At 56.9% G+C, this 11,525-nt stretch overlaps 1 protein-coding gene across 1 annotated transcript; it reads left to right on the top strand.

The window, feature by feature from the left end:
• Positions 1-370: 370 nt before the first annotated feature.
• Positions 371-9,811, top strand: LOC103543589 (adhesion G protein-coupled receptor E5-like). Its single transcript, XM_070626613.1, is given in 15 exon segments — positions 371-480; positions 1,151-1,288; positions 1,385-1,438; positions 1,735-1,862; positions 4,379-4,402; positions 4,405-4,533; positions 6,191-6,322; positions 6,888-7,004; positions 7,007-7,033; positions 7,493-7,608; positions 7,610-7,674; positions 7,755-7,773; positions 7,912-7,989; positions 9,346-9,523; positions 9,606-9,811. Coding segments are annotated over 15 exon segments (1,521 nt in total).
• The last annotated feature ends 1,714 nt before the right edge of the window (positions 9,812-11,525 follow it).

The raw sequence follows: 11,525 nt of genomic DNA, 5'->3' as shown, positions 1-11,525 counted from the left end.
CTCTCCTCAGCACCGGACGGAGCCACAAGAGAAAAGGACATTTCATGGGCAAGGAGGGCAGAGTAGAAGTCTAGGAATCTGACCTCTGAGAGAACCAAGCTGAGCGTGTGATTCCGCCTGACCCTGGAGTCTGGCCCACGCAGCTGTGTCTCAGGGAACAGGAAGGTCGTAGAGGAGCAGGAGGGAGCTGCTCTTCCTTTCCTTCTTTTGCTCTTTCCTTCCCTTTAGCTGACGTGTGTTGTCTGTCTGCTCTGTGTCAGGCACTGCGCTAACCCGTTGTTAGTCTTCACTAATCTATGGTCAGAATAAAGCTCATCCTATCACAGTTACCATTGCACTCACTTTGCACTGGGGCAAGTGTGGGCAAACGATGGGCAGCGTTGCTGAAGCCTTGCAGCCACCAGGGGACATCTGGGCTGCAGACGTGAGTGTGTCCATCCCCAAACCCATTGTCCGCCAGGTCCTCCACCACCTTGCACAGCGAGAACTGGCAGTGCAGCATTAAGGGAAATTCATCTTTGCTTTTAGCTGAAAAGAAAAATCCCATAAAGGCACAGACATCTCAGGGTGCTGCCAGGTAGGAAGGATCATAACAATGGTGAGAGAAGACTAAAGCTACCTGGGAACTGTCTGTCCAGTTTGAGAATGTTCTCTCTTCTGTGCTCAATTTCTGGCTCATTTTCCCACTATTTCTGTAAGGGAGAGCAGGGAAGAAGTTATAAGAAAGATAGGTAGCTCCATCATATTTAGTCTCAAAGGAGAAAGTCAATGAAGCTTATTCGTAGGGCGCAGGTGGGGACTTAACAGAGATTTTAACAGATCTGAATAGAGTTTCAGCTCACGTGGATGTGATGACAGACCCTGTGAGGCAGACTGGTTGTTGTCTGTAAATGAGCTTTAATTCCTTAGCGCCCATAGCGGCTTTCACCCCACAGCGCCTGCTCAGTGACTCATTTCTCAGGACTGGCCTGGGGGCTAAAGGGGAAGGCGGTGCCCTCAGTGCACTAGAGGACGCCAGGCAGCCCTCATGGAGGAACCAGGAAGCCATGGCTGCTGTCCCTGGAGAGTCCACTCACCAGGAGAGAGTCGCTCTACCTGCAGCTTCCTTAGTTCCCACTCCTCACCTGTGACCTCCCCCTCCTGATTCCAGGGCTCCGTGCCCTGCTGATATCGCTGTGGATGTGGCTGTCAGTGACCGAGTCCTCGGGCAGTCCTGGGGGATGGAGGGAGAGGCTGAGTCCTCGATTCCAGTGAAGGACAGGAGCCTTGGGGATGCTGCTGGAAAGCCGTGTGCTGCAGGGCCAGAGCCACCTCCACGGGACAGAGATTAAAATTGGAGCTTAACTCTCCTCTCTTTGTCATTTCTGTGTTTTTTCTGCCCCAGGACTCTCAGTGCTGCTGTTGTTGCCATTGGGAGCTGTAGCCCTGAGTCCTGGAGGTGAGTCTGCTCGGCCAGCCCCATTTTGACATAAGCTGGGGCGTCCATGCTGGGGTCTGGGTTCTGTCACCAACAAGATAGGGAAAGGAGCCTTATTCTGCAAGCGAGGCTCAGAGTTGGCCCTCTGGGGACAGGAGAATCTGCTTCTTACCCCCTAAATGTCCAGATTTTTCTGAGCTCTTCCTCCTTGATGGGGGTCATCCCTCTGCCCTCCTGTCCTCTACTCTTGTACCCTCCTGCTGACAGCTGACTTCCTCCATTCCATGGACTTTCTGACCATGGCGGCTGTCCCATAGCCCTTCCAGGCTGTGCTCCCGGTGCCCTCGGAACTCCACATGTATCAATGCCACCGCCTGTCGCTGTCATCTGGGATTCAGCTCCTGGTCTGGGGAGATCATCACCAACCCCACGGACAGTTGTGATGGTACAGTAGGGTCTTGGGGTGGTAGGGTCACGTGGGGACAGTGGGGGAGACTGTGGGGCATCCAGAGTCCTCAGCCCTGAGAGCAGCGCAGAAGCACTTTGTCAGGGATGAGAGAGGAGACAGGCAGGGGAAGTGTGAGGGACGTGGGCACCTGCTTTCACAGTCAGTAGGGAGAGTGTCGCGAGCTCACACAGGGCAGCTGGGCTCCAAGGGCTCCGAGTGCTGCTCTGCCCCTGACTGGCTCTCCGACATTCGGGAAATTAGTCTGCTCTCAGTTTGCCTGTCTGTGAGTTGGGGGATAACCACTGCACCTGCCCCAGGTGGATGGTGTGAGATTTAACATTTCTCTGTGGGAAGAACAGGGAAAGACTAGTACACAGCGAATTGTCCACAAATGGCAGCTATCATCATTGCTACTGATGTTATTATTGTCATTATTCTAATAACACAAAGAAACGGGAGAAATAATGGAAGCAGCAGGAGGAAAGACACAGCCCGGGCCGGGGAGCTCAGGCCCTGCTACCAGCCAGAGCTCGCCAGGAACCCAGCTCACAACCACGGTCTCTCACCTCCTGCTCACAGCAGCCCCGTGAGGCAGGCAGAGCTCGGCTTGTGGTTTAAAATGATCAAATTTGGTGGAAAGAGATCGAGTGACTTTCCCACATCCTACAACTAATCATGTGGTCGAATCGAATTCCAGGTGTAAAACGAAGCAATTTTCCTTCTTCAACAATACAGGGTCATAAAAGGACATTGTTGTATTTAAAAATAGTTCAGATGGTAAATTTTATCTTGTGCATTTTACCACGAGTTTTAAAAATGGGAAAAGAAGAAAATTATACTGTTTTTACACTAGGAAATACTCCTCATTGACTCAAAATGGTCTTGGATGCGTATTTATTGATAATGAAGGGAAAAACACTCCTTATAGATTTGAAAAAATGAGAGAAAATTCCCTTAAAAGTTTCAGTAGTCTGTGGAGTGGATTATGTATAATTTTCTTGTTTTCCTAGTATTCATGTGTTATTTAATATTTGGGGGAAAGTCAATTTTGTCAGGTGGACAAAGCCGACGGTCTTGTGACAATGGCCCAGCCATCTACGACCCTGGTGGTGTTCCTAAAGGCTCCTCTGTGTGTGCGTGTGTGTCTCACGGAGATTTCTAGACAGGTGACCATGGACAGGAGACCCTGCTGCTTATGCAGCTGGATCCCAGCTCCTCTCTGGAGGGCGCCTGTCAGGTGGAGAGGTCCCATCCTCGTGTCTCCCCGCCATCCCTTGCACCTCATTCTCAACGGTCCCACACTTGGCTTCACTCTCTCCAGTCAACTTTGGGGAACAATGTCCAGCCATTGCCGCCATCATAGAACAGAGGAGGGAAGCCCTATTGCCAGGTGGGGGCTGAACACGAATCCCTCAGGCATGCATCCCTCCTGCGTCTTGTCCTGTCCTGGTGCTGACACCCACAGCCTGGGTCTGGGCCTTAGAAGGGAAGTATGCAGGTGCAGAGAAGAGAGCTCCGATCTGAGGGAGACCAGCCGTCTGCCTCACTCAACATGACGCTGTGAGTCCTCTCAGGTGTTGAAGTCTCTGGTCCCCTCCTTGGATGCACATGGGCTGCATTCCTGCCCTGCATGTTGATTCGTTTTTGCGTCTGCGGTTCTTACTAAGCTGATGCTGTTTTCAGTTACGCTGTGCAGCCCCTGCTCTGTGGGTCCTGAGCTGCTCAAAGGGGATGTGGCTCATGGGCATCTTTCCTCTCATGATGAGAGAACAAGGAGAGAGAAGATGCCAGAAGACACCCTGATGACTCAGCCGTGAGAAGCTTGTGCTGCTTCCTCATTTCACATCCACCACAGGCTCTGATAAGGGGAGACTTCCCTCAGGGGTGGAGATGGAAAGACTCCCCTGGAGACATCCTGGGGCATCTGGGAAAGGCCTGATCTGGGGAGCTGGGGAGTGCCTGATGGGGAGTGTGGGTGCACTTGGGCCACTGTGAGTAAAGGGCAATGGAAGCCAGCGCTGGGCAGGCTCCTGACCACCTGGCTTTATCCCCAGGTGTGAATGATGAGCGTGGCCCTGGACAGCCCCCACTATGGCTCCCTCCCCTTCCTCGGCATCGAGAGTGGCCTTCAATGCCACTGGCACCCTGACTGGAGTGCACTGCAGGGTCCCCTGTGGTGCCCAGAGCACCCAGGGGAGGGTCCAGAGCTGAGTCAGTGCCTCCGTCTACCCCTCCAGCTGTGGAGAGGGGTGCACACCTCCTTCCAGCCCCCATCATGGGACAGCAGAGTTTCTGAATCTAGGTGCCCTCAGGCCCAGCCAGAGAGTGGAGATCAGCAGACAATTAGGCAGAATTTCTGGAGCAGATGGCTCCAGCCCAGCTGTGTCCCAGCGGTGCCACCCAGGAGCTGAGTTCTGTGCTGTCCCTGTGGCAGGGTGAGCCTGGGGCCAGCGTCTCTGCTCTCTAGGAACTCTCCCGTTTGAGAGGTAACCCTCTCCGCTGTTGTGTTCGAGACGTCAATGAGTGTGGACCACCCTTTGGGTGTTGTGTGGAAATTTTGCAGATTGCCAGAATGTGCATGGGAGCTACTACTGCACGTGTAGCCCAGGATATGGGCTTGTTTCTGGGGCAACAACATTCAGAAACGAGAGTGAGAACACGTGTCAAGGTAAGAACCACCCCGCGTCTGCCATCCCCTCGTCTATGAGGTTTGGGGTCTTTTGCACCACTTTCTCCAGGTAGCAGAGGGCCATCCTGGCACCAACCTAGTCACTTGCCCTCTTTGGACCTCAAGGCTCAGAAACTTCCACAGAGGAACACTTCTGGAATTTTGGAACATCGTCCTTGATGACATGGCATCTTATTTTCATGAAACAAAAGAGAGGGTTGGCATCAAGAGACCTCACGGGCTCACAGTGTCTTGGTACCAGCACAATATGCATCCTCTTCAGTCACTGCCAGAAGCCCACAGGGGCTCGGCCACACCTGGAGCCCCCTAGATCCCCCAGGCCATGATGTACCCAGGCGCCCCGTCCAGAAACCCGAGAGAGGGGAGATTCAAGGGCAGGTTCACATTCCCCAGCTGGCTCTGTCCCTGGCCAACATCCCCACCTGGTGAAGACGCCTCCTGCCACCTGACCCGGCGGCTCGGCCTCCATCAAATTCTCTGGGACAAGGCGCTGCCCGGACCCTCCCCAGTAATTTCAGCTCATGGCCTGTGGGCAACACGGATGACCGGAACCCTGGGGGGAAGCAGGGTCAGAGGTGGACAGCATGACATGGAAACCCCCCACACAAACCCAGAGAATCGGGTGAACAGAAGAGCTCCTGTCTGGACCAAATGGCAAGAGTGGCCGTCATCATGGACCATCACCCCAGGTTGACCCTCTCCCAAGGGGGTCAAGACTGGCCCCATGTTGACCTGGACCACTTGGGCACAGAAGATGGAGGCTGAGCTCCACTCCACGGGTCCACAGGTCTGTGTCCCTGGAGGGAGGCTGAGGGCTGAGAAGACAGAAACCTCTGCCACCCCTCTCCCATCAGCACTTGCTCCCCTTCCAGCCACCAGCCCTCACCCACTGCTGGCCTTGATCCAATGTGAATCTCGCCACTTCTGTCAGTCCAGAGGATGTCTTCATGGGAATCAGGAAAAGGCACTTTCACAGCCCCAAGCCTACCTGGCCAGACGTCTGTCAGCCCCACTGTCCACCCAGCCTGGCGCCCGCTGTCTGGGTCGCCCTGGACTGTCCAGCACCATCTTCACTCTCCCTTCTGCTGCCGAACGCCTCCTTCTGGAGGGTCCTGGCTCAGGGGTGGCTCGTGGTCCATTTCCACGGAGCTGGAGTCTCAGAGTGAGTGTGGATGGGAGAGTACAGTCCTGCCAGGCTCACGGGGATTCCAAGGAGAGCTCAGCCAGAAGCACCCACCCTGAGCAAAGGCCATCACTGGGTCCAGGATGGTGCTGCTCGGGGAATGCAGCATTTCACTGCTCTGGATCCCAGGGAAGCCCACCTGGCCATTGACCACATCCTCAGACACAGGTGGCCTTGCTGTCCCCAACCCAGCTGGGAGCTGCCCACGGAGGCTGAGGGAGTCAGAGCTGGGGACAGGGAGGACTCAGGCCACCTCCAGCCACTTCTGGACATCAGCGCATCCAGGCCACCACATCCATCCTCAGGCCTCCACGTGAATGAAAAAGGGCGCCCACTCACCCGGGAACAGACAGTGGGGCCTTCCAGATGCTTCTCTGCCAGGAAACGTGGCTGCCTCCCAGCCTGAGGGCTGCCCATGGCTACAGGCCGCGTCATCTCTCCTTCCCCTTGCAGACGTGGACGAATGTCAGCAGAAACCCAGAATCTGTAAAGGCCGCAGTGTCTGCATCAACACCCTGGGCAGCTACACCTGCACGTGCCCGCCCGGCTTGGAGCTCAACCCAAAGGACCCGAATCTGTGCACAGGTAGAGCCCCGGGGGAGACACCGAGGCTGGATGGACTGGGAAGGAGCCGAGGCGGGTCCTGCAGCCCGAGGAGGAGCCGATCCTCAGGCCCTATGAAGACACCCGCTGAGCCTGCCCAGGGCCCCGCCTCCCGAAAAGTCCCCACAGAGCAGGGAGGTGGCCGGGCCTCTGAGCCTGGGTCCCCTATGGATCCCCCCTGCCCCTGAGAGCACCCCCAGACTTTGCCCCTTCCTCGTCTGTCACATGGGAGCAGAGGAAGCTGTCACTTCCACTTTCCAGCAAAAAGGCAACCTGGACCAGGGCCCAGGAAGGAGCCAGCAAGAGTACTTGGTCAAAAAGTCCAGCCCCCATGACTCAGTTTCCCTCCTGGTCCCCTGCCTGTAAAGTGGGGGTCTGTGGTCCCTGCAAGGCCACGTTGCAGGGAGGCCACCATAAGGTGCTTTGAGGGTGAAGGCGAAGTTCACCAGGTGGTGGCGCATGCAATAATGGTGGGGTCCTAGTGCCAGGCAGTGAGGGGTGTGCAGTGAGTGGAGGGCAGGGCCTGACCCTCTGGCTTTGTCCTCAGATGTGAACGAATGTGCCTCGGGGCACAATCCCTGCCACAGCTCCACCCACTGCCTCAGTGTCTTGGGCAGCTACAAGTGCTGCTGCCGCCCTGGCTGGAAGCCGGTTCCTGGGTCCCCAAAGGCCCAGACAGCACCGTCTGTGCAGGTCCAGAGCTCGGCTGCTGCCCTCCTGGGGACCCCTACCCAGAACACCTGCTCACATACTCGATGGCTCCCACGCGGACCCAGCAGCATGAAGGCTGGGGGCGGCTGCTGGGCCAGGCACTAAGCCTTTAGAGACCAAATGGGAAAACATCTGGGGGTCCTGGGAAGGAGCTGGGGTACCATGGGGAAAGACCTCCGGACCCCAGACAGCAGCTGATTACTAACTGGGGTGAAGGTTCCCATTATTTCACAACCTGCACTTCCGTCTGGCTCACCTGCTGTGTCACATTTGCACTCCCCATGACCTGGGGTCACCACTCGGGGTGTGCTGTCACCAGGTGTCATCGCCTCCAGCCTAGGGGGCAAGGGGACACAAATACGGAGAAGGGGGCGGGGCGTGGAGGGGAGAGGGGCCTCCTCCAGGCTGTGGCCTGGTCTGACCCCATCTTCCTGTCCCCAGATGTCAATGAATACAGCTCTGGGCAGAACTCATTTCACAACTCCACTGTCTGTGTCAACACCGCGGGCTCATACAGGTGCCGCTGCCGCCCAGGGTGGACACCCCTACTGGGGCTCCGGGGACAACCAACGCACTACTGTGTGCGAAGAGCAACCTCATCTGACACGACCCCAGACTCCACCCCAACAAGCACTGACCCTGTCACCCCTAATGAACCCCTGTCTGTCCCCTGTAGAGGTGACCTTCCCCACCTGGGCTCCGTCCCTGGAATCCAGAGCCAGGTGAGTGGCTCCAGCAGGGACCGGGAGGAGGAATCCCCCCCTCCCCCCCCCAGTGTAGCCTGCCCTGTCTGCCCCTTTTCCCCAAGCTCCCCGCCCACCCTCGAGGTTCCCTGACCTCTACTTCTCCCCTTCCCCCAGAGTCTCTCTGGCTTCTTTGAAGGAGTCCAGGATCTGCGCAGACACTTCAAGCCAGCCTCGGCCCAGGACACCGTCTGGGTAGGGACAGGACCCAGAGGCCCAGGACTGTCCCCTCTGCGGTGTCTGGGGGATGCTTCCGTGTGAGTGGAGACAGCCCCAGCAGGGCCTCTGCTCAGGGAGACTCATGTCCATGTGGGCCACATACACGCCATGTCTACACCAGTTACTCAAGCGCGGACGTGCCCACACAGCCTGAAAAGCACGCGTGCACTCGAGGGGGAGAAGGGAGCAGTTAAGGATTTTCTCTCTAGAGCTGGGCCACAAGGGTTCAAATCCCCCGTCCCACCCTCTGCCCCTCCCTGCCGTGTGACTTCAGGCAAGTGACTCCGCCCGTCTCCTCACTTCATAAAGGAACTAAGAGAAGAGGCTCCAAGAACAGCAGCTGGCGCCCGGGGCGCGGTGTGGAGCACGCTTATCAGGTAGAAAAGCGGGAGCCCGTATGTCATTTTAAATTTCCTGGTAGCTATGTTAACAAAAAGTACAAGTAAACAAGGGAAATTACTGAGAAAATGGCCTTTAACCCAATAGATCCAAAATATTACCATTTTAACCCAGAATCATAAAAATGTCACTGAGATATTCCACGTTCTTTCAAACTAATTGTTTGCAATTTTGCTGCGTATTTCACATTCAAGCTTGGCTCCATTTGGAGCAGCCACATTTCCAGTGCCCGACGGCCACGTGGCTCGTGGCGACTGTTCTGGGCGGAGGGGCAGGAGGCCCGTCCTGAGGGACTTCGAGCGCCGTGGCTGTGACACACGCACAGGACACAGGCTGCCTCAGCTTAAATCTTAGGATTATAACCCGGGAGAGTCTTTCCACAAAGGAACGGAGCACTCCAAAGAAGTGGGGGTACATAGGGTGGTTTTATACCCTCAAAGAGTGTGTTTCACATATGATTGAAGTGTCCCTTTTACAGTAGTCACTAGGCTGCCCTGTCAGCACAGCTCTTGATGGAAATGGCAGATAGGTCTGCTGTCTTAGTGAACCCCGCAGGGTGGCAGGTGTGTTGCCTCGGGCTGGCGGGTCACAGATGAGCGCTGCAATCTGTTCCCAGCCTAAGAAAGATGCTTAATCTTTAAGGAGATGCCAAAGTTGGGAGGGGGAGGGAAGTTGCACCTTTATCTCAAGGGCCTTTGCTCTTGCCATAGGGAATCTCTAAAGCAGATATACAATGCATGCTCAACGGCCTCAGTCAGGCCCTTTTGGAAAGACAAGTTCAGGCCGAATTAGGTTTACACCAAATGGCTTCCTCATATACTCCAATATATCCTATTCCTTGCCATTTTTATTTGACACTGGTGGGGGAGAGCAGGGTCATTCAGGGGGCCCCTGTGGTGCGATGACCCAGGGGCTGTCACCCACCACCCCCAGGACCTCATCCAGTCAGTGGACGAGCTGCTGAAAGCCCCCGGGGACCTGGAGACCCTGGCCCTGCCTGACCGGCACCACACGGTCACCCACCTGCTCTCGGGCCTGGAAGAAGTCCTGAGGACCCTCGCCAAGGCCGTGCCTGGAGGCTCCTTCACCTACCAGTCTCCTGCAGGCACAGGTGAGGCCTCGTCCTGCCCTGCCTGCCCCAGCCCTACACGCGTCCTGCCCCGGACCCCCAGTCACTGCCCCTCTCCCCTCAGAGCTGTCCCTGGTGATCCAGGAGCAGGGGCACGGGAACGTCACCCTGGGCCAGAGCCACGCACGGATGCTCCTGGACTGGGCCGTGGCGGCCGTGGCTGCGGGGTCGGGTAAGGCAGGGTGCGGGGGGCACCCGTGGAGAGGGAGGGCTGGGATGTGGCCAGGGGTGAGGGTCAGACGGGCCCCCAGGAATGGCCAGCCTGGATGAGGCATCTCAGGGAGGAGGGAGGGCAGACGGGCCGGTGTGTCTGTCCAGGCCACCGTGGCAGGCATCCTCTCCAACCCCAACATGCAGAAACTGCTGGCCAACGCCTCCCTGGAGCTGGACCCCGAAGAGGCAAGCCGAGCTGGAGGAGACCCACGAAAGCCCCCTCTATGGCATCCAGTTGAGTCTCCTTTCGACCGTCAACTCGGTCTTTCTGAGCAACACGAACACGACGAAACTCGACCCCAAGGTCACCTTCGCCTTCTCCCCACCCTGTGAGTCCTGGGGTGGGGAGGGGTCAGCCCCACTGCTCACCCGGTGGCCAGGGTCACCAGTGGTCCCTCTGCAGCCCACCTGCGCCCACTCTGCTCCTTCCTCAAACCTCAGGGCCTTTGCACTTGCTGTGCCCTCTGCCTGGGACACCTTTCCCTCCCGTGACTCAGCCCTTTCCCTGTTTCCAGTGTGTTCAAATGTCCCCTTCTCTTTTAGGCCTCCCCGGACCTCCTGATTGAAAATTACAACCTGAAGCCAGCTCCCTTCCCTCCCTGTGCCTTCTTTTTATGTTTTTAACAGCCCCTGACACCTTCCAACACACTGTCTAGTTTACTTACTTATCAGGTCTATTATTTACCCTCTGTCTCCCCGAGCGTGTCAGCCCCCCAGGGCAGGGACGTGGGTCTGCCCTGGTCACTGCTGCGCCCCCACCTGGCACACGCAGCAGGTGCTCAGCAGGCAGCTGCAAATGAACAGCATCCTCAGCCTCAGCCCGCGCTCAGGACCCAAGCGAGGTCTCCAGGCCAACCTCTCTGGTCAACCCCACCTGCCCACAGCCAGAGAAGCCCGGGACACGGCAGGAGCTGATCTGTGCCTTCTGGAAGGGAGCTGATGACGGGGGCGGGCACTGGGCCACCACAGGGTGCCGGACGCTGGGCAGCTGGAACGGCAACACCACCTGCCTGGGCTTCTTGCCAGGCAGCATTGCTTATCCTGGTGAACCCCCGAGGATGTGGAGGTGAGGACCCTGAGAGGGGCTGTGTTCAATGTCTGTCACACTACAACAAACTCCCACAGATGCAGCAGCTTAAGTACCCACAATATGTGTCACCCCCAGTCTCTGCAGGTCAGCAGTCCTGCGTGGTGCAGCTGGGCTGTCTGTCGGCATCTTACAGGTCTTACAAGCCTCTCCTCTGAGGCCTGGGGTTCTCCTCTGCTCTGCCTGTTGTTGGGGGACTTCAATTACTTGCAGTTGTAGGACTGAGGTCCCACTTTTTTGCTACCTGGCAGCGGGGGACCATGCTCAGCACCTGGGGGCCGCCTGCATCCCTTCTGATGTGGTCTTGTCTGCTGGGGTTTCTCACAAGGTGTCAGCGTTCCTATCTGGAGGCCAGCAGCTGATGCTCCCTCACATGAAAACTCGCTCGAACTTTGAGTGTTTTGCTCCAGGAAGACCCTGAATCTTTCAATGGCTCACCTGGTTAGACCAGGCCCACCCAGGATAAACTCCTTCTCTTCAAGTCAGTTGATGTAGGACCTGATGTGGGACCTCCATCTGCCATATGCCTTCACAGCCGCACTTGGATTGGCTTTTGACTAGTACCCTGGAAGCAGGGGTGTGTCCACCCGGGGGCAGGGATGGCCGCCCAAATTAGACCTCTGCTCACCTCAGGGGTCTCTGGTGCAGCAGTGCTCAGGGGCTGCAGAAAGGATGACTTGGAAG

This window comes from Equus przewalskii, chromosome 6 (assembly GCF_037783145.1).
Source record: "Equus przewalskii isolate Varuska chromosome 6, EquPr2, whole genome shotgun sequence".
In the NCBI taxonomy this organism is placed as follows: Eukaryota; Metazoa; Chordata; class Mammalia; order Perissodactyla; family Equidae; genus Equus; species Equus przewalskii.
This window is presented reverse-complemented; position numbering and strand designations above follow the sequence as displayed.